We start from the raw sequence: 27,877 nt of genomic DNA, 5'->3' as shown, positions 1-27,877 counted from the left end.
GGGGGTGCCTCGGTGGCTCAGTTGGTTAAGCATCCAACTCTTGATTTCAGCTCAGGTCATGACGTCAGGGTTGTGGGATTGAGCCCTGCACTGGGCTCCACACTCGGTATGGAGTCTGCTTAAGATTCTCTCTCTCCTTCTCCCTCTGCCCCTCAACCCTTCTAAAAAAAAGTTTCATTTTCTGATTTCTAGTTCCTTACTTCACCTCCAAAATTAATTGTTTATGCCAGAGGAGGACAAATGCTGTATAATTTCACTTATATGTACAGTCTAAAAAACAAATGAACAAACAACAAAAATTGAAACAGACTCATAAATACAGAAAACAAACTGGTGGTTGCTGGACAGGAGGGGGGTGGGGGCAAGGGGATTAAGGCGTACAAACTTCCAGTTATAAAATAAATAAGTTATGGGGATAAAAAGTCAATAATACAATAATAATTCTGTATGGTGACAGATGGTGACCACACTTATCGTGATGAGCATTTCACAATTTATACAAATGTTGAATCACTATGCTGTATACCTGAAACTAATAAAATATTGTATGTCAACTATACTTCAATTAAAACAAAAAAACCCCACAAACCACTGAATAAAACTATTGTCTATTCCTGAATATAACTCTCCCCCACAATTAACCACCAGAGAAGGGAGTCACTCATATCTTTGCAATGTATGTTATGTTGACAGGCCTCTCTCCATTACTTTACCCTGAAAAAAAAATTGAGAGAAGACACATCAACCTGAAATAAACTCAAACATTGCTAATTTGGGAAGCCCATAGAAGTCACTTGACAGAGTTAGTTAAAAAAGGGTAAATCCATTTAACAAAGACTTAGTCACATTCCTGCAATTATTACTTCTTAATTGCATGTGTTGGCTATCACTGCCAACAAGCCATTAAAGTCACTTCGAAAAGCAATTTCCTTAGCTGGTGGTCACAGTGTAGAAATTACAAACACAGGCCTCTACAACAGATAATAAAGCCAAGGTTCTTAATGTTAAAGTAACAAGGTTCTTAGTGTTATGCAAATAGATCTGTGCAGGGATAGAGTTTCGGTGATAGATTTCTGGTTCAAAAAGTACTGTGCAGTTAATAACCTAGAAGTGAGAAGACGTGTTCTGGAAAACTCCCTCGGGCAAATCAAAAGTGGCTCAGGGATGATGAAGACACGATGTTGTAGATGTGAACAGTCTGTGCATAATTGTGTCTTGACATGTGAGTGAAGAAAGTCATATTTCTAAATCTCTATTATTTTACACATTATGTGGTTTGAAATGTCAATAGAAAACCAAATTGTTACATTAAATATTGTCATGGACCTAGGATTATTTCTTTTTCATCATTATAAGTTTACATACTCAAGTTGACCCAAAAAACTTTCTTTGGATCTCACCTTTGGGATAGGTGATCCCCTTAAATACATTCCCACAGTACACAGACCACCCTTCCTAGAAAGAACTCGAAGCACTTTTATATGCAAGGGTCATTACGTAACATAAATAAAGCTATCGGAGCTAGAGGCTCTGCCAGGCAAAGGCTCTGGAGTAAGAGCTTTTATCCTGGGGTCCATGAACTTGGATGGGGAAAAAGTTACGACTTCTCACAGAAAGGGAACATTTCCAGAGTAGTGGTTTAGCAGGAGTAGTGTTAACAGTGCCTGTGATTGTGTCATCAGCAGGAAATCACAGATATTCTCATGTCATGTCACAGTGGTTGCAGACATCTTGAAATATTGTTTATATTCGTATTCGTTGCTACTTAGAAATTATGGCAGTTACTAGAAAGGTTTTCAGTGCTTTAACAATGAAGCACGTTTACAACTACATCACACACTTAAAAGACGTTTTGGAGCCATACTCCTCCTATTCATATTTCCCAGAATGTATCCCAGAATACACCCACTAGGCCCAGAGCACTGCTGACTAGGCCAGCTTGCACGCGCACTCTCCCTCACGCTCAGACCTTCAAGAGCCCCTGCCTTCCTTTCCAAGGTGACTCTCACACTGCAGTGGGCCTGTGCTCGTGTGCCCTCACTCTCCAATTTCCTCCCGGAGGTTTAGTACTGCTCTACATCTTCTCCTAACCTTTCAGTTTACATTTTTATGTGTTGTGCTGAAACATTAATCTCCCCTTAAAAATTCTACGTACACAGTCAGGGAGAGTGAGGAGTGTCTTAGCAGAGGAAAAGTGGTTTCTGAGCTATGGTATTTCTAAATGGAAAGAGCTTCGATGACTGATGATAAGCTACTCCTAATAAATATTGGGGACCTTGCCTTGCTAGAAAGCCATTTGTCACAGAGGGGATTTGGTGCAATGTGGGTCCATCCGGAACCCCTTTGGAGGAGTGACTGGGTGCCGTTTAACCTTGGAAACACAGATCCTGTCTAATGTCACGATTTTAGTCTATATCCAAGAGATTCCACTCAAAGTTTATATTTTTTCATCCATGTAATAAGCTTAGTGTTCTTACAGGTTTAGTGGCTATTAAAATAAGGGTTTGAAAATTCAGTTACTGAGTTTTCAGAGGGAAGGCGTGTCTTTGAGAGCGCAGAACTGAGTGTAACTAGTAATCGGTCTTTTGTTACAAAGAAGTGCTGACAGTGCCCCTGGGGTTGTGACAGGAGCAGACATCCAGGCCTAACTAATCACTAGCCTTAGGTTAAATCAAGGGAAACAAGTCTAAAGACCCAGACCAGAGCAGTCATTAAAAGATCTGACTCTCCTCCAATATGGTATGTGCCTTTTGGACCCAGAGATCCTTCAGGCTTACCTCTACCCTCAATGGAACATGCGTACCTGTTGATGTTCATGCTGCAGTGGTTTGCAGATAAAGTATTATTGGCAGAGGCGGTCAGTCGTGAAGAGCTCTCTTTCTCTCCCTGGGCCTTCTTGACCTCCCTGTAGTCATCTTCGTTGTCACACTGCATGGAAATAAGCAAAAACCAATCAGCTTTGGATGTCAAGGGATCATAATGAGCTCACATCACAACCTTCCACAGAGCAAGGCCGCGCAGGAGACAAGCTCACTCAGCTTCTCTGGAAAGTATCCCAAGCAGGAATGTGGTTGCCGTGTTCTTCTCCCTGTTCTAGGTTCCCAGTGAGTTCCTCAACCTACAAGGCTGGAATCTGTCAGTTTTACTATTGACACTTCATTGAGAGGAAAAGCATGACACCATGATCAAAATTAGAGAGGAAACATTGTGAATGATGAAAACTGGCCTACTATCAACACATCTGATTTAGCTCTCCAAAGACAATCTTTTCTGAATTCACATTGTACCTTCAGTGTCTCTCATTTTGGCATTTCTTGGTATCTGAATAAAGTAGAACTACCATATCCTGGGCTTAATGCCATAAGGGCAATGAGAAGCCTAGACCTTTCTTTTGAAATTTATGGCTTTTATGAATTTCAAGCAAAGGTTGTTACCTCTTGGTGTCTTAATTCTAGTTAACAATTCCCTCCTATGACATCTTAGAATCCTTACGGTACTTTTTTTCTAAAATAGTATTATGCTGAGTGAAATAAGTCAATCAGAGAAAGATAATTATCATATGGTTTCACTCATATGTGGAATATAAGAAACAGGGCAGAGGACTGTAAGGAAGGGAGGGACAATAGAATGGGAAGTCATCAGAGAGGGGAAAAACCATGAGAGACTCTTAATTCTAGGAAACAAACTGAGGGCTGTTGGAGGGGAGGTGGGTGGGGGGATGGGGTAATTGGGCGATGGGCATTAAGGAGGGCACTTGATATAATAAGCAGTGGGTGTTATATGTAACTGACAAATTATTGAACCCTACATCTGAAACTAATGATGTACTCTAAGTTGGCTAATTGAATTTAAATTAAAAAAATAGTATTTCAATGGAATTCTTGTTTCTATGATTGTGTTTAACTTCTATACGTGTGTTAGGGTACAATGCAAACACACTCAACAAAGTTCCATTGTTGGTAAGAAAGCAGGAACACAATAACTGTACATTCAGGGCTTTCAGCAGTGTTTTCCAGGAGACAAGTGCTGGCTTCAAAGATAGAGTCTGACCTTCTCTCTCCAGCTGGGATTGTTACACAGCCTCTGTCACAGGATCCCAGATGCTCACACTGAGTAGTGACCCCAAGTGACCCCAAAACCAAAGCTCTGAATCCCTAGTCTTCTGCTCTGGGGTTCTAGCAGGGCTAGACTCTGAACCTTGGGCAGCCAAGTCTATGATGTCTTAACACCCCAGACGCTGAGTGAAGATTTCTATGAAAATGTTCTTTCACTTCTCTGTGTCTGTATTTAATGATGATTCATTAGATTTTAGAGGAGGGCTGGGTGTCAGGCTTAGTGTAAATGAAGTTTCATAAGTTAAAAATTTTTAAAAAGGCCATAATAAAATTACTTAAATATAGAATATTATGGAATTTATGTCTTTCTGCACATCTATTTATGTATGCTTATATAGCCATATGTATTTCCAATCTATGTTTATCAATTTCTAGCTATGTGTATTTCTTATATAACTATGTTTTTCTCTTTCTTTCCATTAGTCTATCCATTTACCCAGCAATCCCACAAGTAATAAGGAGGGCAGGGTATCTAGAGGGAAACAGGAGGGAAGAGGGGTAGAGAAGTAGTGAGCTAGCCCATTACTGAATTATACGGTCTGAACCTGACAACACCTCTGCAAAGATGTCACCATTTCACAAAGGAAGAAAATGAAGTACAGAGAAGGTAAGGTCACCTGATTAAGGTTACCCAGGAGGCCGGGCCAAATACATAATTTGCAGGGTTCAGGGCAAAGTGAAAACACTGGGCCCCTTGGTCAAAAAGCAGGAAAAGATCCTTGACATTGGTCTTGGTGATACTTTTTTTTTGAATTTGACACCAAAATCAAAGACAACAAAAGCAAAATTAGACAAGTAGGACTATATCAAACTGAAAAACTTCTGCACACCAAAGAAAACCGTCAACAAAATGAAAAGGCAACCTACTGAATGGGAGACGATATTTGCAAATATATATCTGATAAGGGGTTAATATCCAAAATTTATAAAGATCTCCTACAACTCAATAGCAAAAATACAACCCAATTAAAAAATGGGCAGAGAATCTGAACAGACATTTAGACGCCATACAGATGGCCAACAAATAAATAAAAGATGCTCAACTTCACTAATCATTGGGCAAATGCAAATTAAAAACACAATAAAATCACCTCACACCTGTTAGAACTGCTAAAATAAAAAAAAAATGCAAGAAATGGAAAGTGTTGGCGAGGATGTGGAGAAAGGGAACCTTGTGCACTGATGGTGGAAATGTAAATTGGTGCAGCTGCTCTGGAAAACAGTATGGAGGTTCTCCCCAGAATTAAAACTATAATTATCATATAATCCAGCAATTCCACTTTGGGTATTTATCCAAAGAAAAGGGAAACACTAACTCAAAAAGATATTATGCAACCCCATGTTCATTGCAACATTAATCACAATAACCAAGACACGGAAACAACCTAAATGTCTATCAATGGATGAATGGACAGAGAAGATGTGGTATGTGTGTAATGGAATATTATTTAGTCACAAAAAATGAAACCTTGCCATTTGCAACAGCACGGATGGAACTTGAGGGCATTTTATTAAGTGAGATAAGTCAGACAGAAAATGATAAATACCACATGATCTCACCTGTATGTGGAATCTAAAAACAAAACCCAAATAACGGAAAAAGCCCGAGCTGGTATATAGAGAACAGATTGGTGGTTGCCTGAGGTGGAGGATGAGGGGTGGGCCAAGGGAGTGAAGGGGGTCAAAATGCACACATTTCCAGTTATCAAATGAATAAGTCATGGAGATATAATGTACAGCATGGTGACTATAGTTAATAGTACCCTACTGCACATTTGAAGGTAGCAAGGAGAGTGGATCTTGAACATTCTCATGAGAAAAAAAATTGTAACTGTATAGTGATGGATGTTAACTGGATTTATTGCGGCGATTGTTTTGCAATACATACAAAAACCGAATCGTTACATTGTACACCTGAAACTAATACAATGTTATGTCAATTATACCTCAAAAAATAAATAGAAAAAAAAAAGCAGGAAAAGAGTAATGTTATAAAGTACTAAAGTAGAAAACATTTTCCTGTCTGTCAAAGTCTTTATCTTGATCTGTCATGGTGGTGTTTCGTTGCCATTTCATACTGTGTTCCTTGAGGCGTGGGGATATGGGGGGGGAGGCGCCGGCAGACTGAAGTGCCGGAGCCGGTCCTGTGACTGTACACACACACTTGGCCCAACAGTGGTTCCCTCCCGCCTGCCAGGTGTATAGGGGTAGGGAAGTCCAGTCAGGCATTTCTCCTTTCCACGGCCCACCCCCAAACCCAAGGCGAACCTGCAGCCCCTAGGAGATTGCAGCCCCCACTCTGAGACCTCTCAGGTCCTGGATGAGGGCCAGGTGAGATGCCTATCTTGACCTGCTGTGCCTTAGCTCCTGGGGGCTTCGGGGAGCAGCACAGGTCCCCGGAAGGAGATAGGGACCAGGAGGCTGCACAGTGCCTGCTTCTACACCGTGTTACTAGGAGTGTTTCAATATGGGAGTGATGATGGAAACTCTCCCTGTAAGCCGTTTGGCTAACTTTGGAGTGCCCAGGGGCCAAAGGGCTGGCAGAACCTGTGCTGTGGAAACCGGCAGAAGGGGGGACCACTTGTGAGTCAGAGATCCACAGGGCCCCCCGTGCTCTATCGTCCCATCACGCTTCACTTAAATACACAGAGATTAAATGAACTTCAAGATGGCAACCACAAGCATTGAATTCCAGAGCCCTTCTGGGCAGGGGCCTGTGGGGAAAGTACTACCCAGCCCTCAGACTAATGTTTTATTGGGAGAGCTGGGAGCCAGATAGCCTGGGTTCCTTCTGCCTCTGCCCCTTATCACCTGTGGGAACCTGGGGCAAGATGCTTTCGGCTCTCTGAGCTTCAGTTTCCTCATCTGTAAAACATGTATGACAATAACATTTGCCTCATAAAGTTGTAAGGACTGAATGATTTAATAGGTACAAAGTGCCTAGAGTAGCGTCCCTCATGGGGACATCACTGGTACACTGACTGTTGGGAATGATTTTGTCGGCAATTTGGAACCATCCATGATGGTGAGATCTTTGGTTTGTCGCCCCTGGTGTTTTTCGCTGTGGCCCAAGTTACTTCTGAAGGTAACAGTAATGGGAGGGGATCAAACTCCTCAAAATTGACTTTAATTCATGAGTAAGTTACTCCTGCCCCCAAAAGTCTGCAAACACGGCTGAACAACAGGGGCTGCTTCCAGATGCCCCCCGCCCTCAGCACTTGAGCCACCTTTCTTACTCCATGCCTTCCTTGTGTACCCTGTTCCCCTTCTTTTGGTGCCATATCATCCGTGGCTCTCTGATTGCTCTGTGTTTGTCCTCCTCAGAGCCCTGTTCCCAGCCCATCTCCACTTCAGAATTCTCCTCGGTCAAGGCTACTGGGAGCAGCACCTGCTGGTTCGGCTGCGGCAGGCTGGTGCTCTCCTCCCTGGGCCCGTCCACCCATGGCCTGGCGGCCGGCTCTTCTGTTTCCTGCTTCACCCTAGTCACGGCCTGACACTCTATAAGGCTGTTGGCTTCTTAGGTCCATGATTGATCAATGTCCCCCTGTCCCTTCCAGCAAAGAGTGAGGGGCACTATGTGTTTAGCTTTCTACTGGCCCAGCATGCAGCTTGCCTCTGCACATTCTTGATAAGGATTCCCCGTATGCCTGCTTCACCATGCAGTGGGACAGGGCTGAATTATCTATAATGATAAAATGGAACTATGAATGGTGCTTCCCCCATCGAGCAGTTCTAAGGATTTAATGGAGTTAATCTAAGTCACGTACTTAAATATATGGCATACAGGAAGTACTCCAGCAATGTTTGTTGAGTAAGGACACACATAAAACTCTTGCTGCCTGTCCACTGAAGACCAGCTGCCCCGTGGGCTTCAACACTTCCCCACAACCTAAGGGAAAGCCCTTCCCCCTTGCCAGGCCTTCAGCCCCAGGCCTACCTTGCGTTTCCTCTTGGATTTTGGCAAAGCCTTTTCAGCAGGAGTGTCAGATGGATGGCTTGGCTGCGTGCTCTCAGCGTCCTTGGCTGCAGGGGCATTCAAGACCCCGGGCTCCTGGGGCAGGTGTTCTGGGATCCTGGACAGGAGGGTCAGGTCAATTTTGACCCAGAGAGACCTGACCTCATCACTGTCCTTCAAGGGGGAGAGAAGTTCATTGCGGCCGAAAGGGACCAGCGTGTAGAACTGCTCCTCCAGCTCCTTGGCAATGTCACTGGTGGTCCTGGCGTTGATGGAGCCCACCGGGGCCCGGGGCCCGCCGCCACTGCTAATGCTGCTGGCCGCCTCCTTCAGCCTCTGGTCACTCCCCGAGGAGACCGCAGTGGCAGCGGCGGCGGCCTGCGCTTTGGACAGAGGGTACTCCTCTTGCTCTGATTCCAGGTCCGAGTCCGAGGAGGAGGAAGAAGATGACGACTCTGTCTCTATGAACTCCTTGGATTTGGGGACGATCCTGCTCAGCCCCCGCGTGCGGCGCTTCTCGCAGGTCACCGAGGAGCGCAGTTCCTTGCGGTGGCTCGTTCTGCTGTTGCCGCAGGGCCTGGTTTTGGTGGGCTCTGGAGGGATCACCACGCTCGCCCCCAGCGCGTCTCCAGCCGCGGGCTCCTCAGGCCGGTGGCAGTTGGCGCTGTCGCCGGCGGAGGTCCTCTCGGTGCGCCTGGTGGGCTTCTTTCCTGCTGACCTCCGGACGGGCGCCGGCGCGCTATCGGCGGGCGCGGTGGGCGCGGCGGGCGGCTGGGCAGCTGTGGTCACAGCCACGGCCACAGCCGCGGGCGGGGACTTCTGCTTCACTCCTTTACTCCCCGGGGCCTTGTTCGCTGTCCTTGGCCTCTGCTCCTCCTTGCAGGCGCTCTTGATGTCCTTCTCTCTCAGGCTGGTTTGGCAAACGTCGGGAAGTTTCCCACAGTCCTGCACTTCCTCTTTCGCTGGAGTGTAGTATTGATTGCTCTCTGGCCCGTGGCTTTCATTTTGGATCAGAAGAGGCGGCTTGTGGGGATTAACTTTGTTTAGCCACTTATCCAGCTGCCACTTGTTAGAGGACGCGGGTTCAGCCTAAAAGCAGGAAACCAGCAACAAACAAAACATCTTTTATTAGACTCACTTAAAAAAGGCTTGGCTGTTTTTAATCTTCACTTACTTCCCTAGGTGTACGAATGAGAAACCAATGGGCTGCAAGCAAAAGGAAGATGGAAGCAGTAGGTGTGTGTAGCCCTGGCTGGCCTGACACAGGGGATGCAGGGGTGGTGTCCCTCTTCTGTTCCAATGCGCTTGTATGTCAACGCAGTAGTATGAAGCCTATTTGTTAAAAATAAGGGGATATCCCTGTGCTGCATCAGAACCCGTTTCCAGCGCTTTTGAGTGTTATACAATGTCTATTTTTTATAATTATACATACCTACATAAACTTGATATTCCAGGAAAGTTAACAGGGGAGTAGTGTGAAGACCTCGAGTGTTAAAGCACTCATTTAAAAAATTTTTTTAAAATTATATTGTGTTAGTCACCATACAGTACATCCCTGGTTTTTGATGTAAAGTTCCATGATTCATTAGTTGCGTATCACACCCAGTGCACCATGCAATACGTGCCCTCCTTACTACTCATCACCGGTCTATCCCATTCCCCTCCCCCCTCCCCTCTGAAGCCCTCAGTTTGTTTCTCAGAGTCCATAGTCTCTCAATTCATTCCCCCTTCTGATTACCCCCCCTTTCTTTATCCCTTTCTTCCCCTACTGATCTTCCTAGTTCTTACGTTCCATAGATGAGAGAAACCCTATGATAATTGTCTTTCTCTGCTTGACTTATTTCACTTAGCATTATCTCCTCCAGTGCTGTCCATGTTGCAGCAAATGTTGAGAACTCATTCTTTCTGATAGCTGAGTAATATTCCATTGTATGTATGGACCACAACTTCTTAATCCAGTCATCTGTTGAAGGGCATCTCGGTTCCTTCCACGATTTAGCTATTGTGGACAATGCTTAAAGCACTCATTTTTTGTAAGACTGAAAAATTTAGAGGAAATTAAAAGAGGGGACTAAGTGGAACCTATAATCCCAAGCAATTAACATATAATTTATGTGGTGAAGGCAAGTAGGGAATAGTAATTTAACAGTAGAAGCAGTAACTTTGGGGCGATGACTTTTTAGGGGCAGAGAACTCCTATTTCAAAGGGAGCTCTTTGTGCCCCGTATGCTTTGGTAGCTGGACCTGGTTATTAGTCCATCCTCAACCTGCTTCTATCCCACTTTGCTGGAAATGTTTCAGAAATGGAAATGATGGTGGAAACTTTTCCTGCCCACAGTTTTGTTAACTTAGAGCAAATCATGGACATTGTAGGTTTTACACTCTGCCCCATGGACTGGTTCCAGGGAGCCAAGGAATGCTCTGAATCGGAGTGCTGTGTAGATGCATTTTTCTAAGAGAGGTCCACAGTTTTCATTCAAGACTCTAGGGATCTATGGCTCATAAAAAGGTTAAGAATTGACGATTTTACTGAGAGTAAATGCTGTTGATTTCTAATACAAGTCCATTTTTCCAGCATCTATGATTATTAATAGAAATTGGTAAGCGTAAAGCTTTAGGCAGAGTGTTTTCTATTTGTGACCATTCGTGACATGGGGAAAATATTTTGGCTACTTCAAGTGATGGTATTTTTCCTTCCCTGTGGCCTCCCACCCTCTGAATTTCTGGCATCCATTGTTTCAGGAGACGAGATTCCAGCTTAGAATAAATAAGACATTGCTTACCTTTGCATTTAAACTGGATTGGTTAAAGTCCAGAGCAAGGCATGCTCCCTTGTAGAAGAAAACCTTTTTTTTTTTTTAACATAATAATTTCCCAAAGCTTGCTTTTAGGTGTCAAAATTTGTTTTTCAACAGTGAGGTCCAGATTAAGAGCAGAACTTGGGGTGGTAGCCCATGCAGCAAGGATCTGAGGGGAGTGGAGCAGGCAGTGTCTTGGCCCCGGCTGGGGCTGGACATAGCTTCGGACATGGGAAGCCTCTGATGGGCCAGAGGGGCCTGGGGCCAAGAGGAAGAGGACACAGAATGTGGGCACCAGGCCCTAGAGCTATGGCAGGGACCATGGACAGCCTGCTGGTTCCCCCAAAAGAGATGAGGCCAACTGCACTTCAGGGAACACCAGCACAAGGTGTCCAGTGACTGGGAAGGACAAGCAACATTTCAGGGGAGGCCAGCATGAGGACCTGGGACCCTTCTCCCAGGGCAGTGAGGATGGAGAGGCTTCACCCTGGGATGTAGGTATGGGAGGGGAAATCCTCATGGCCCCCGATGGGGAGCCTGGCCTTCGACTCGATTTTCTTTGTTTTTATGTACCACAAGGACCAGGGCAAGATGCGAAAGAACAAAAAGTTATCACTTTGCACTTCTAAGTTGTTCTATGTAAAATCTGACTTTGCTTTATTTTGGCTTCTCCAGAGAAAGGGAACACAGGAACCCTAAGAGCACACCCAGTCCATACTGCAATGGGAGATGCATGCAATAGAGAAAGCAGGACAGCAGGACACAGAACAGTTTGTTGCCAAGGGGAAGCTCTCACCTTCCCTGGGCTTAGCTGAGTGTGGCCAAAACTGAATTTGGTGGCAAACAATTTATGGCTTCTGATAGTGTCTTCTCCCCACCCCACTTCCCTCCCTACGTGACTACTGGCACATCAGTGACTTGTGTGCCACAGCTGCCCTAGTATGGTGGGACATGGTCAATATGAATGGACGTTGAAGGGGCTTCTTGCAGAAAGGGGACACATTTGAGTAGAGGGTGCCAACATTGATGGCAGAGCAGGCACTCACACTGGCCTGGCCACCACGTTTAACACCAGCTTGCCCTCATCCCCACCACCGCAAGCCTTCCACAGCTCACATCTTAGGCGAGAGAACGCAGACAACTGCCTGTAACCAAAATGCAGCTGCACACAAGGAAATTCGCACTAAAACTCCCTGATGAGAGCACTGACAGTGAAGGGGAGGATTTAATACATTTAGTATAGGCCCATTGCCTGATATGCTTTAGGGGCATTTTTTTTTCTGCACTTCACAGCTGAAAAAAAATCACTCTAAAGTACCATTTTCAACACATCACTAAATCACACTCCCTTCCTTAAGGATCTACAATGACCTCCTATTGCCTCTCAGAAGAAATCCAAATGCCTCGGGCTGGTTTTCAAGGGCATCTTTCATCTTACAGTCATCTGTCTTGGCTGAACCCTACACTGTGCCCCCCACTTTACAGATATCATCTCATTTAATCCATACAGGTAAGAAATATGATCACTCCCAATTTGTAGATGAGGCTCAGAGAGGTTAAGTGACATGTCTAAAGTTGCAGAGCTACCAGGCACTACCAAGGTTAAACCCATATCTGTCTACGTTTAAAGAGCAGATTCTCATAGCATAATGCTTAAACTTGCTGAATCACTATGTTGTACACTGAAACTAATGTAACATTGTGTGTCCTCTACACTCAAATAAAAACAATTAAAATAAAAAAGGTCAGGTTCTCTCCTCTGCTGCTTTGCCTAATCTATTACTCACTGGCATAGCCTCGTGGAAAGGGGGACCTCATTCCTTTGAGAAACGTCAGTCTTCAATCTAAAATGACAGAATTAGATCTAATTTTGGAGAACACCACTAACTCTCCAAACAATACCTGTTGGCCTCTATTACCCTCAATTGCATAGTCTTTTTTTTTTTTTTTTTAAACTGCATAGTCTTATGATGTCATTTTCACCTGTCTATGTCTTGGGTCTTTAAGAAAGCCAAACACTTCTTTCAGAGGCCAGGACTCTGTTTCTTTGTATGGCTTGCAGTGTCTGTAATAGCGTAGGGAGGCCAATTGCTGTGACTTTGCTCCTAGTAAGAACTTACAACGGGCTTTTGCTTAAATTATATCATTTATTCCTCAGAACAGCTTTACAGATTAGGCAGGACAGTAGTATCCGCCATTTTGGGGCTGGGGCAATTGTGGCCACAGAAGCTTAAATGGTGAGCAGCTAAGTGGCAGCAGAGGAGGGAAAACTCAGGGCTTGGGACTGTATCCACTGGCATGCTGCTGGCTGTGGTCGACTTCCTCAGGGTTTCTGCCTGGTGTTGTCTGTTTGCTTTGCTGGCTGCTTTGTATTTTCAGCCATGACTCTTTTCCCTGATTAATCTTCCCTCCCTCTGATTCATGTACAAGCTCTCCACCGTGGACTTGAGTCCCTGCTTCATCCACATCCTTCATAGCACCCACTGCCATGTACCCCACAGATGCCTAATTAACGAGAAGCCTGTTCAATCAAGGGGTGACTTGCATCACATTTCTGCTCATTTTCAAGAACGATCTAGGGCCCCATTTTCCAAAATGTGTGTTTGGCTTATATATTCCACGAAGAAAGTTTCCATGGTCAGGTAAGTTTGGGAAATGCCGTAATAAAAAACAGTTTACATGAGCAATAGTAAGGGCTGGGTGCTGCCCTGAGAGATGGATTAAACTGACTTTATCCTGACACTCCTCAACATCATGTGACCAGGCTCTCTTTGTCCCACATAGGGCCTATTACTTGTGGAACGCTGCTCGAGGGAGCACCGTGTGCTTGTGTATGTGTGCTCAGTGGGTCTCCAGTGCTGGCACGCTGTAGGGGAGCATGCAGGTGCCTTGGAACATCAGGAGCGCTTCCTTCTACTCCCACAGAAGGATGGTACCAGGTGGGAAGTGAGTGCCAGGAGCACTTTGCTGCAAAGCAGCAGGGGTGTGGATATACACAGTCCGATTGTCTCCTGGGGGTCAGAATGACGAGGCTCACCGCTCTTCTTAAGGTGACCTGGGCCAACTCAGTCCCAGTAAAACAGAGACGCTGGAGAGGGTCAGCCACATAATGCTACTTCCTATCTTTGCGATTTTCATTCTGCAAACTCATTTGATTTCTCAGGGGTGAATGTCTGTATTAATGTTGGGGAAAATGTTAAAAGAAACCTTACTTTTACTCCAACTGATACTTTCCATTCCAGTGAAAGAAGTACCATGCGGCATGGCTAATACATTGCTTGTCACTTCTGCACTCCCTCTGCGGAGAAGCAAGAATTGAAAGCCTGTGGCTGCAGGCAACTTAAACTTTTAGGACCGCTTTACTAGACTTGCACTCCCTCTCCTTGGCGAGGGGCCTCTGAGAGCTGCTAGAAGCTCGCTCGACAAGGGTTTCCTTTCATCACCAAGGAGTTCAGTCTTCGTAATTATCTCAATGACATTTAGAAAGAATGTGCTTCAAGCACTTTTTAACTGTACTTCTCTTGGACTAGGTTTAGCCAGTAGCTCCAGGATTTACATTTCAGCATGAAAAGAAGACTCAACATTCATGAATTTAACCTTCAAAGTCACAAAGAGACTGGAGGAGGGGAAGGGTTATTCATGGACACTAATACTTTTTATGCACCTTCAATGGCCCCCTTGGCTCTTGCCATGTCTCTGGTACCCGTTATTTCTTATAACTAAATATTCTGGAGCTTCTCAACAAATTATAGCATAAAGCTGACTTTGAAGAAGACTGTCTAATGCCTGTATTTTTGTTTGTTTGTTTCAAATTCTTCCAATTAGAATGTCAGTTCTCTGAAGACGGGGACCTTTTCTTTCAGATACTTGCTGTATTCCAAAGCCAAGCAGCATGTCTGTGGCAGATGCTTGGTAAATATTTGTTGAACGAACACTAAATGAGTGAATGAATGAAATTATGAAGAAGGAATAATAATTTATTTTCTGGGGAAGTCAGGGTTATATCAACATTACAGGTTACTGTTGCTAAGGGCCTTCCCCTTATATTGATAGATAGAGATAGAAATAGAGAGAGGGATGGGGAGAGGAGATGAGCATCATGGAAAGGAGAGAAAAATGGAGGAGAGATGGAGAAGGGGCTGATTTGGGGATGAATGGAGGGCTCTCCGTGCAGAGAGAAAGGTGCTGAAGAAGGAATGAGCAGTGTGGGGAAATTCTCGGTGCTTTGGCAAAAAGCCTCAGCCTCCTGGGAGGGCACTGGAAGGGGAAAAACCTGAGGGAATTTAAGAGCCAGTCTATGAACTGCAGATAAAAACACAGTTGCTTCTGGGTGTCATGATGTTCTGAGCACGGGTACCAAGCTGGAGCATGGGCTGTGCAGGCCCTAATGGCGCTCTGGTCCCCTCTCAATGCCAGCGTTTGCCAAACTGGTTTCGGGTGTATTTCAGAAACTATTTAGAAATTTTGGCCCCAAAGTGGTACAGAGGGTTGTAGGCAAAAAACGTAAATCCTGTCATCCATGGTAATGTCAAATGTTTATATACCCAAGGAGAAACTATATTTTATGCCTTCTTTAGCGATCAAAGTCTACCTTACATACAGATCCAGGGACTTGAGAAGTTTGCTTTCAATCCTCTCCCAAGAATCTCCATGCACTGAATTACTATTTAATTTCCCCCTTTCCCGTTTAAAGTAGAAATAGCAATGGTTTTTATTGGTACCTTATAATGCTTTTATATGAGACACCTAAATCTTCCACATAGATACTCATCATAGCTATAAAAGGTTTCATTATTATTTGTAGGTTGATGCTAATTTTTCTTTTTATATTTTCACAAAGAAAACACAGTTAAGAAGGTTTTATTAATATTTATAGCCCTTGTTCTTCTAATCCGTGATAAACGGCAAAAAGGTAGGATTCTAACTATGTCTAATCCATAAAACTCCTTTCCCCCTGATTTATGGGTGGCCACACTTCCCAGGCACTGAACTGCCCTGTCTAGTTACTGCCTTTGCTGACCCTTAGGGAGACCCGATCTAGAGGTTATTTCCAGGCAGTGATGTGTACAGCATAGTTGGAAATTTCTGGAAGTTAACACAGAGATTTTTGGACAATGAAAGATGAAGTTTCTGTACTTCAAAGGGAGCTCTATTAGGAGCTCTGTTAGGAGAACTGCGAGGAAGGGGCAGAGTAGGGAAAATGATGAGCCCAAACAAACCATGACCAGCTGCCTGCCGAGGGGTGGTGGCCTCCAGGCCAGTCCTCGCTGTCCCAGCATGCAGGGTGAGGGGGTGGGGAAGGGGATAGGTGTGAGAACCAGATTGCAGGGATTTACTGTGCTCACCTTTGAGAGAGAAATGGGGCTGGGAGGGAGGGCCTCTTACCTCGGGGCTGGAGTAGTGGGGAGGCTTGCTACCCTCACTCTCGCTGGAACTGCTCTCAGTCTCCGAGTCAGATCCAGAGCTGCTCTCTGAGTCACTGGACGAGCTGCTGCCGCTGCTGCTGCTGCCGCTGCTGCTGCCCTTGCTGGAAGGCACGGAGGCTCTGCAGTTGGCCTGCTGGACCACGGCGCTGCCAGCCCACGAGGCCCCCCGGGAAGGAGAGGGAAGGAAAGCCAAGTGAGCAAACACAAAACACCACCGAGCAAGCTGTCATTCGACCCAAGAAGACAAGGAGCACAGAGGGGGCTGCCCGTCTGTCAACCATCACCCGGAACCTGGAGAGCAATCATCAGGTCAAAGGCATCCTAATGGTTCAAAAAAAAATTATGTATGTGAATAAAATTGGGAATGAAAGTTGGTGCCCCTTTAGTCGGGCACTCGTTATTTGGTGGTCATTTTGGAAGGGAGTGTGGTGTCATTTCAGAATAACTGTATCTTGGAACGGCTTTGCAAAGGCACCCCTTAATTTGATCAGCTACAAAAAGGCAAGGAAATCCAAAATGCTTGAAATATTTTGTGAAGACTGAAAATGTCTGTTTGCTTTATTTTAGGAAGTGGGCTGTGAGGAAGGGCCCAGCATTCTGCTCTGTGCTTTCATGGCCTGCTGAAAGGCTCTGGAGTCTGTGGGATCATCAAAGTTACAGTCCTGCTTCCCACCTCTTCCTGCCCAAGGAGTTGAGTGCTGGAGTGTTTGCAGGAGCTGGCTCGCTGTATAAACAGTACTTTCTTTGAGCTCTTTATTAAAGAACAGAAGATCCATCCTTTACACATTTTTATATATTCCAGACTTTAAAATTTAACCCCAGTCCAGTGGCTTATAGTAACAGCATTTCAAATGTTCAAATGTTTCCCATGTTCAAATGCTTGATGTTCATATCCATGCTGAAATTTGCCAGAAGTCATTATATACTCAAAGACAACAGGAAAAATTGACACTTTCTAATTGTAATTAATTAACCACAAAAATTAAGATGGAACACACCAACCCAAAGAGTGTCCGAGCCAAAAAGAAAGTTTCGGTACTCACATAGTATTCAACATCTTCAGAGTCCTTTATTAACTGCATTGTAACACGCCTGAATCTGTTTTTTTTTTTTTTTAAGATTTTATTTATTTATGTGACATAGAGACAGCCAGCGAGAGAGGGAACACAGCAGGCGAGTGAGAGAGGAAGAAGCAGGCTCCCAGCGGAGGAGCCCGATGTAGGACTCGATCCCGGCACGCCGGGATCACGCCCTGAGCCGAAGGCAGACGCCTTAACGACTGCACTACCCAGGCGCCCCTGAATCTGTTTTTTTGAGGTCAAATTCTGAACCCAGAAAATGCAGTGATCACTTTTTAATGTTGAGTCAGCAAATATCTCCTTGCCACTTCCAGCTGTGACTACTGCTCCATCAGGACTGGACATTAGTGAAGGCCAGGGCGGCGGCGGTGGCGGGGGGCGGGGAGCCTATCAGGGTTTATGGCCTTAAGTGCAAAGGAGCCTGGACAAGGTGAACGACCCTTTCACCTACCCCTTAAATCTTTGACAAGTGTTTTGCCTGAGGACAGATTCTCATAAATCCTCAGTGTGGGGACAGGGAGGGGGGTTAATATTCATTGGAGCCTTGCTTCTCCTAGAAGAATGACAAGACAAGAAACTCTCTTGCAGGATGTATATCTGAAATTGGAAGCATCATTTTGAACTACAGGGTTAGAGAAAAATGGAGCTGGAACATAACCTTCCCTAGTGGTTCTCATTTCTTCCCACAATGTCATGGTCCATACCTACTGTCTGACAAAATTCTTCAACATCAGACAACATCAGCACCTTTATGCCTTGCCTGAGCTATAGTGATTTCTTCACCAGACTACCGTTTGTGTCTGGTGTTGAGTGAGGAATCCTGGATCTTTAGACAGAGGTGGGGAAGGGAAAGTTAACCATCAAAGGGCTGTAATATTTCTTTCTTCCTTTATGAACTAAAGTCCATTTTTCCTGTTGGCTGAGTGGAGATGGCTTCTATCAATGGAGTCATAAAAAAAAAAAGACTATTAGATTCTGACCAAACATAAACATCTGAGATCCATAAGAGTTTGTCAGTAGACCCCAAAACACTGGGGGGGGGGAACTCCAAACAACCAAACAACACCCTCCCCCCAAAGCCCCCCAAAAGCAAGCAATGCATGGTGCAGGAAAGTGTCTTCTCCCCGCCATACCCTGGAATAACATTTGCTGAAGATGGGGAAATGATGATGAATAGAGTATTTTGATGGATTTTATACGATGGTCAAAGGCTTTGATCACTGAGCAGTACATTCTACTTGCTTTAATTCAAACAACAAAGGACATGTGATGTTGGTGCTGTGTGTACCTGGGCATTGTGTGCGCAGTAGAAACAGCAATGTGTGTGCAGTTCCCTGGGGCTCGCACCACAAAGTGATTGACTGTCTTTTGAAAAGCGGCACTTTAATTTCTGAAAAAATGTCCATTAAACAGTTACCATGCTGCCTTCCTTTTATGACTGCTGTCCTCTAGTAATGAGACATACTAGCCCAAGGAGAGAGAATCTGTGATCTGAATTAGATTGGCAGAAAAGCCTTATACTTTTATGTTTTCCTTCCTTAAATTAGGAAATTCACTTAAAATGACAGTTGTATTGGCATAACTATTATTTGTTTTTAAAACAGTTGAGAGAACCACGAATTTTAGTTTTTTCTTAGTGCTTTGGTTGTAAGGGCCATGAGGCTTACCATGTTTCTGGGGGCAGGGTGGAATCTATTTGTGTTTTAATGGTCTGGGTAGAGAATATGCCACCAGAAACAATCCATGTCAAGCATGGGAGCCTGGAAAGACTGTCATGGCTCTAGTTGTGGGATCAAGATAACTGTCTCAACCTCCACAAAGGCTGCCCCAGTAACTGGTCTTGAGGCAGGTCTTTGGGGGATGAGTCCTTCTGGCCTCGGCATAGCAGATGTTGTTGCCATGAGTGTGGGCAGCTGCTTTGCTGTCGTGGGCCTCTGCAGCTGGGAGGGGAGGGTGGCAGGAGAGGCGAGGACACTGGGGATGGTCATCACTACACAGTAGTACTAATAGAAGGATTAAAATCGGTTAAACCCGGAGGGCTCTGGGGAGTCATGGAAATCAAGAAGAGAGAAAAAGATGTTATCAGAAAGACCTTCTGGAAAGAGGGCTTTAGACTCAATATATTTCCAGTCCTAGACTGAGCACATTAGTGTACTAACTTGTTGTCATGCTTCCATACAGAAGATATTTTTAAAAAATTCACAGAGTTAAAAATTTAACTTTTTCCTAAAATAATAACACAGATTAGTTGAGATGATGACACAGTCCCTGACAACTTTTAGGAGAGTTTTTGGACCCTATGCCATTTCAGGAACATGGTGGCACGGTGCTTGCAGATATGACAACATTACTGAGATAATGGAATAAAAGTCTTTGTGTCATCAAACTTAGCACCGTGCCTGGGACGTAATGGACATTTACATGTGATTGCTGAATGAAAAAATCAATAGAGAAAATTTATCGTTGGGTTAATGAGTTTTTTAAAACAAAGGATTTAACCTTTTAGAAGAGGTATAATCTCTCTTCTCCCATAAAAAATTTAAGGGGACTTCAGCACCTCTTGTGATCTTCCAATTTTAACACTTCTTCCTTTCAGAGAATATTTCTTTAAATGTGCTCTAAATTTCATCTGTATAGTTAAGCACAGTTCTCTCTTGGATGGTTTATTTACTTTTTTGTATTTTGACTTCATGCAATGTTTTGCTAGTTTTGTGAGTGGTCAAGACCAAATATACCTTTGGGAGAGTCTTGGGTTTATTCTAAATGATCTGCTTGCTGTGTCCCCTCCTTTGGCTGTAGTGACACATTCCTTTCAGAATCCTGCATGGGCAAAGTCTGCATACAGACAGTAAAAGAAAAGATCTGGAACCCAAATGACAAATCCTGGATCTCACAGTCAAGGGTGCTCATGCCTGCCAAGTGTATTGTGAGGCCTGGATAAATACCCAAAGCTGTCCACACGCTTTAGCTCACAAGTAACTTGGAGGCAGGCTCTCTGCCTGGTTGGCACTGTGTGGACAGCTGTGATGCCCAGCAGCGGCCTCACTTCCTGTGGCCACCCCACTCACACTGGCCAGATGATGATATTTTAGAAGGGGCAAAAGCACCTTCTCACTCAAAACTCGGTATTGATTTCCAAATGCTCGATTTCCAAAGTGTGATCAGTGCTCTGGCAACAGTATTCCTTTTTTGATAGCATCTTTATTGATATTAATTGATCTGAATTTCACATTATGCGAAGTGAAAATGGTAAAAGATGGCACAAGGAGGTTCTCTGTTGCTGAAATCATCTTCCAAGACACAAAACTGATAGGACTACTGGTCCTGTATAAAAGGTTTTGTTGCTCTGCTATAGCACCAAGAACGAGTCTTCTGTTCAACACGGCTTTTTGAAGCTCTTCATGGTCTGGCCTCAATCAGATCTCCATCTTCACCTCAGTGGGTCTATCCCTAAACCTCAGCCACAATAAATTTCTCATAATTTCGACCATCTCTAAAATGTTTCAGAATTATATATATCTATAATTATATAATTATATGTGTGTATGTATATATATCTATTTAAACTCAATTTATTTATTTATTTTAAGATTTTATTTATTTATTTGACAGAGAGAGAGCACAAGTAGGGGGAGCAGTAGGCAGAGGGAGAAACAGGCTCCCCGCTAAGCAGGGAGCCCGATGTGGGGCTTGATCCCAGGACTTTGGGATCATGACCTGAGCCGAAGGCAGACGCTTAATGACTGAGCCACCCAGGTGCCCCTAAACTCACTCTATTTAAACTAAAAAACCAAAGACAGTTCACCTATTTCTCCCACCCTCCCACCCCCACCTCTGGCAACCACAAGAACAGAAAAAAATTATAATAAAAATAGAATTCTATTTTGATTTATCTTCAGTGTTTTTGAATTCATCTGTTTGCACAGATTTTCAATTATTTTCCCAGATGCTACATTAATACATAACTTATCACAATCTACTGGTATAGTCATTTTACCAGTTTGAGTGAAGTATAGAAACCTTACCTCCTTCATTGTCTTAAATATTTCTTCTATACACATTGGAGAACCACACCAAACAATGTTTCAAGTTTTGTTTCAATTGCCAAATACAATTTAGAAATCTGGAGAAGAAAATATTATTGTATTGACCCTACTTTTGTTTCCACTGTTCTTTCTTTCTTGATATCATTTATTTTATTGAGATTCTTTCTTTTATCATTTCCTTTCTATTTCAAGAACTTCCTTCAGCCATTCTGTTTGGGTAGGTCTGCTGGCCACCGATGCGTGTCAATTTTAGAATGGCTTTTGTCCTTTGTTCCTAAAGGGAATTTTCCATGCGTATAGAATTTTAAGTTGACAGTTTCTTTTTCTTTCAACATTTAAAAAAAAAAAAAAGTGATGTGCTACTTCCTTCTGGCCTCCAGGGTTTCTAACTGCATTGTCATTCAAATTGTTTATCATTTTACCTCTATAGGTAAGGTGTTTATTTGTCACTGCTTTCAAGATTTCTTTTTTGACTTTTGTTTTCAGAAGCTTGACTATGATGTGTCTTGGCATGAATTTATTTGGGTTTATTCTGTTTGGAGTTTGCCCAGCTTCTTGCATCTGTATGTTTAGGTCTTTTGCAAAACTTGGAAAAATTAGAACCATTATTACATTGAATGTTTTTTGAAAGAATTTTCAGCCCCATACTCTTTCTTCTCTCTTTCTGGGCCTCTAATGATACAAATGCTAGATCTTTTGTTATAGTTCCCTAGGTTCTTGAGGCTCTGTCCCTTTTTTTTTTCTTTAGTCTGTGCTTCCCTGTTACTCATTTTGGTAATGTCTATTATTCTATCTTCAGGTTCACAGGTTCTTTCTTCTGTTCTCTTCATTCTACTTTTGAGCTCATTCATTGAATTTTCAAATTTCATTTATTGTATTTTTCAGTTTTACAATTGACATTTGGTTCCTCTTTATATCTTCTATTTCTTTACTGAGACTTTATATTTTCAGTTGTTTCAAGTGTGTTCTTAAATGCTCTGTTGAAGCATTTTATAATGGTTCCTTTAAAATTCTTGTCCAGATAATTCTAATATTTATGTCATCCACTTTTGGCATCTCTTGATTGTCTTTTCTCATTCAAGTTGAGACTTTTCCAGGTTCTTGATATGAGGAACGATGTTCTATTGTATCCTGAACATCTTTCGTGTTATAAGACTTTGGATTTCAGAAAAAGCACTTATTTTAACAGGCATCCACCAACACAAAACCAGCAAGGGGGCAGACAGGTATTTCTTTACAGTTGGGCAAGGGGAGAAGGAAGTCAAGTCTTCTAACTTTGCCTTTCCTGATGAGGGTGGAAACGTGGCCATCCCACCCGCCCACCCCAGTGTTTGGCTGCAACAGAGCAGTTATTGTCTAAAAGTTTTCTTCTTCCTATGATACTTCCTGGTTCTTTCACTAGAGAGAGCTGGCTTTCTTGGGGCTTTTATTTTTATTTAAAAATATCAGTGCCTGTTGGCATTTCCAGGTTGTTGGCTTTTCCAGCATCCACTCTGAGCTATATGAGGAGAAATGAAAACCCAGTGAACCAATCTCCATGCCTTTTTCGGGCCTTAATGCCCTAGCTGATCTGCCTTCTCTCTTTCTTACAATCTTGTGTTTGTTTTATATATAATAGCTAATGATTTTAGCTGTATTTAACAGAAAGGATTGGGAAAAGTACATCCATATTTTGTCCCAGAATGGGAATGACCTGCTTGATATTTATCAAGTAGAAAGGAAATCTCTCTCTCAATACTTCCAACCTCTGCACTGGTTAATTGTATCAAAAGCTGATGAATGAAACAACCATGCAGATATCTCTACAGTCCCTGCCCACTTTATTACCCAGCCAAATCAGGCATTAATTCATTTATTTAAAAACCATTTACTGTGGAAATTAAGCTCAGATTTTAAAAGTGTATGTACCAAAGCTAGAAAGATCATGTCACAAAGAATTCATATATCCTTATGAGAAAAAGGACTCACACAAAATGAGGTTGTAAAAATGTTAGGGATAAAAAGGCGAGTACTTTAAAAGTTATGTTCAGAGTAAATGGCATGGGAATAAGGGATGATATTGGTATGACATTTGTTAAGAATCCACTGTGTGGAGAGGGTGGCCCAAGATGGCAGTGTAGGAAGATTCTGACTCACCTCCTCCCATGGACACACTCTATCTATACCTACATATAGAGCAATTCTTCCTGAAGAAGAACTGAGGGCTGATTGAGTTTCCTCACGGCAAACAGTAGGAGGACCACGAAGAGAAGAGTAGGAGAGACAGAGACACGGTAATGATGGAAACCCCGTATCACCAAGGGGCCCATGGGCAGATTCATCCACCTGGGGCAGCAAAAAAGCAGTAGTTTAAAGGGCAACTAGACTAAAGTGAAGGAAATCCATTTACTAACTGTAGAGCACCTGTCAATGGATGGAAACTGTTGGAACTCTCTCCAGGGTTGGGGGGCGATGGCAAGTGTCATTTTTAATGTTCCTCTTCCATCTTGATAGTGTAGGTGGGAGTAGGGTTGAGGCACTCTAGCCAAATTGCTAGTGCTGCCCATTGTGCCCCAGGCCTCTGGCTTAAAATAGCTCTACGGTCCCCCCAAGAAGGCCTCAGCATGTCATGCCCTGGGACCCCCAGGTTCATGCCTGTTCCAGCTCCAGCCGTCCTACTTGGGCAGCCCCACACAGTATTCCCTGGGACCCCACTAGCTCATGCTTGCTCCAGTTTAAGCTATCTCACCAAGGCAGCCTTGGCATGGTATGTCCAGGGACCTCCTGGTTCACACCTGCTCTGCTCCAGCCATTCCACCAGGGCAGCCCTGGCATGGCACACCCAGAACACTCCTGTTCATGCCTGCTCCAGCTGTCCTGCCAGAGAATCCCTTGTGCAGTGTGCCCCAGGACCTCCTGGCCTGCACTGGCTCCCAGTATGGCATGTCCTGGGACTCCGTGGTCTGTCCTCGCTCCAACTCTAGCCATCCACCAAAACAGTTTTGATGCAGCGTGCCCTATGAATCCATGGCCTGCACCTGCTCCAGCTCCAGCTGGCCTGCCAAAGCCACCAGGCACATGCAGCCTACACAGGGGATGCTCTTACACAAGGTCACTTCTTCAAGACTGGGAGAAGTAGCTACTCTGCCTAATTGATAGAAATAGACAGAACGTAAGACAAAATGAGGAGACAGAGAAACATGTTCCAAAGGAAAGAACAAGATAAAACCACAGAAAAACCCTAGTGAAACAGAGATAAGTAATTTACCTGAGGAAGAGTTCAAAGTAATGGTCATAAAGACATTCATCAAACTTGGGAGAAGAATGTGGAAGAACACAGTAAGAACTTCAAAGAGTTAGAAAACGTAAGAAAGAACCAATCAGAACTAAAGAATGTAATAACTGAAGTGAAAAATACACTAGAGGGAAACAACAGCAGATTAGATGATACAGAAGAATGAATTAGTGACCTGGAAAACAGAAGAGTGGAAATTACCCCATCAGAACAACAACAACAAAAAAAGGGACCTTCGTTTAAGGGACCTTCAAGACATCAGGCATAATAACTTTCACATTATAGGGATCCCAGAAGGAGAAAAGAGAGAGAAAGGAACAGAAAACTTATTTGAAGAAATAATGACTGAAAACTTCCCTATCCTTGGAAGCGAAACCGACATCCAGGTCCAGGAAGAACAGAGAATCCCACACAAGATGAACCCAAAGGGATCCACACCAAGACATACTATAATTAACATGGCAAAAGTTAAAGAGAGAATCTTAAAGGCAACAAGAGAAAAACAGTCACAAACAAGGGAAACTCCCTAAGTCTATCAACTGATTTTCAGTAGAAACTTGCCAGGCCAGAAGAAAGTGGGAGGATAGATTTAAAGTGCTGAAAAAGGGAAAAAACTGACAACTGAAACCAGAGCCTGTCAAAATTATCATTCAGAATTGAAGGAGACAGAAAGTTTCCCAGATAAGCAAAAACTAAAGGAGTTCATCACCACTAATCTCACCTTACAAGAAATGTTAAAGGGTCTTCTTTAAGTATAATAGAAAAGGCTGTAGTAGGAGAAAAGAAAATATATGAAAGAAAAAAACCCACTGGTTAAAAAATAAACTCATTGATAAATGCAAATGTATAGTAAAGGCAGTGGTCAGCCACTTAGAAAGCTAGTATGAAGGTTAAAGGACAAAAATAGTAAGGGGCGCCTGGGTGGCTCAGTTGGTTAAGCGACTGCCTTTGGCTCAGGTCATGATCCTGGCGTCCCAGGATCGAGTCCCACATCGGGCTCCCTGCTCAGCAGGGAGTCTGCTTCTCCCTCTGACCCTTCCCCCCTCATGCTCTCTCCTCTCAAATAAATAAATAAAATCTTTAAAAAAAAAAGGACAAAAATAGTAAATCAACTATAACTACAATAAATAGTTAAGGGATACACAAAACAAAAAGATGTAAAATATGATGTCAAAAAATAAAATGTGGTGGAGGGCAGTCAAACGTTAGCGACTTTAGAATGCATTCAAACTTAAGCAATTACCCGTTTAAAATACACTGCTATTCATATATGACAATATAGGACAATATATATGAACTTCTTGGAAACCACAAACAAAAACCTACAATAGATACATAAAAAATAAAGAGAAAGGAACCCAAACATAAAGCTAATGAAAGTTGTCAAATCACAAGGGAAGAGAGCAAGAAAAGAAGAAAGGAATGAGAACTACCAAAAAACCCCAGAAAACAATGAACAAAATGGCAATAAATACACACTTATCTTTAATTACTTTAAATGTAAATGGACTAAATGCTTCAATCAAAAGACACAGAGTGGCTCAATGGGTAAAAAAAAAAAAACCAACAAGACCCATTTATATGCTGCCTACAAGAGACTCACTTCAGAACTAAAGACATACACAGACTGAAGTGAAGGGATGCAGAAAGATATTCCATGCAACTAAAAATGAAAAGAAAGCTGAAACAGTAGTACTCATATCAGACTAAATAGACTTTAAAACAAAGACTGTAACAAAAGACAAAGAAGGGCATTGCATAATGATAACCATGTCAATACAAGAAGAGGATATACTATTCATAAATATTTATTTATTTGGGTGCACCTGACATAGGAGCATCTAAATATATAAAAGAAGTATTAATGGAAATAAAGAAATTCACAGTAATAAAATAATATTAGGCGACTCTAATACCCTAGTTACATGAATGCATAGATCACCCAAGCAGAAAATCAATGAGGAAACATTGGCCTTAAACAACACATTAGACCAGATGGACTCACATATGGACTATTTTATCCCCAAACTGCAGAATACACATTGATCTCCAGTGTACATGGAACATTCTCCAGGATAGATCACATGCTAAGCCACAAAACAAGCCTCAATAAATTCTATAAGACTGAAATCATATTAAGCATCTTTTGTGACCAGAATGGCATGAAACTAGAAATCAATTACAAGAAGAAAACTGGAAAGAACACAAACATTTAGGAACTAAAAAATATGCTACTAAACAACCAATGAATCAATGAAGAAATCAAAGAGAAAATCAAAGAAACACCGTGAGACAAATGAAATGGAAACACAACTTCCCAAAATCTATGGGATACAGCAAAAGCCGTTCTCAGAACAACAGAGGCCTACCTCAAGAAACAAGAAAAATCTCAAGTAAACAATCCAACCTTATACCTAAAGGAAGTAGAAAACAAACAAAGCCCAAAGTTGGTAGAAGGAAGAAAATAATAACGGATGGAGGGAATAAATAAAATAGAGACTTAAAAAAATGAAAAAAATCAATGAAACTAGAAGCTGGCTCTTTGAAAAGATAAACAAAATCAATAAACCTCTAGCCAGACTAATCAGAAAAAAAGGGAGAGGGGACCCAAATAAATAAAATCAGAAATGAAAGAGGGGAAGTGACAACTGACACCACAGAAATACAAAAAATCATGAGACTACTATGAAAAAGTGTAAGCCAACAAACTGAAAAACCTACAAGAAGTGGATACATTTCTGGAAATACACAATCTTCCAAGATTGATTCACAAAGAATTGAAAATCTGAACAGACCAATTACAAGTAATGAAATTGAATCAATAATTTAAAAATTCCCCCAAAACAGGGGCACCTGAGTGGCTCAGTTGGTAAGTGTCTGAAAGCTCAGGTCATGATCTCATGGGTCCTGGAACTTAGCCCTGCATCAGGCTCCTCGCTCAGCGGGGTATCTGCTTGTTCCTTTGCCCCTCCTCCCACTCATGCTCGTTCTCTCTCTCTCTCTCTAATAAATATATACAATCTTAAAAAAAATTCCCCAAAACCAAAAGTCTAGGACCAGATGGCTTCACACGTGAATTCTATGAAACATTTAAAGAGTTAGTATCTCTCCTCAAATTACTGAAAAAAAAAACTATAGAGGAAGAAACACTTCCAAATTCATTTTATGACCCCTGATACCAAAA

General features: G+C 42.9%; 1 protein-coding gene across 7 annotated transcripts in view; it reads right to left on the bottom strand.

Annotated features, from left to right (window-relative positions):
- Positions 1–27,877, bottom strand: part of AFF3 (ALF transcription elongation factor 3) — a 553,103-nt gene that overhangs the window by 33,902 nt on the left and 491,324 nt on the right. For all 7 annotated transcript variants that reach the window (XM_087863299.1, XM_087863300.1, XM_087863301.1 and 4 more), the window contains 3 exons: positions 16,254–16,440; positions 8,053–9,159; positions 2,804–2,928 (listed from right to left, as the gene is read on the bottom strand). In XM_087863299.1, the coding sequence (XP_087719425.1) occupies positions 2,804–2,928; positions 8,053–9,159; positions 16,254–16,440 (1,419 nt within the window). The remainder of the gene's footprint in view (positions 1–2,803; positions 2,929–8,052; positions 9,160–16,253; positions 16,441–27,877) is intronic.

Source organism: Ursus americanus, chromosome 7 (assembly GCF_024610735.1).
Source record: "Ursus americanus isolate L20-20 chromosome 7, mUrsAme1.1.p, whole genome shotgun sequence".
In the NCBI taxonomy this organism is placed as follows: domain Eukaryota; kingdom Metazoa; phylum Chordata; class Mammalia; order Carnivora; family Ursidae; genus Ursus; species Ursus americanus.
Note: the sequence above shows the minus strand (reverse complement) of the source record. Positions and strands in the feature narration are given on the sequence as shown.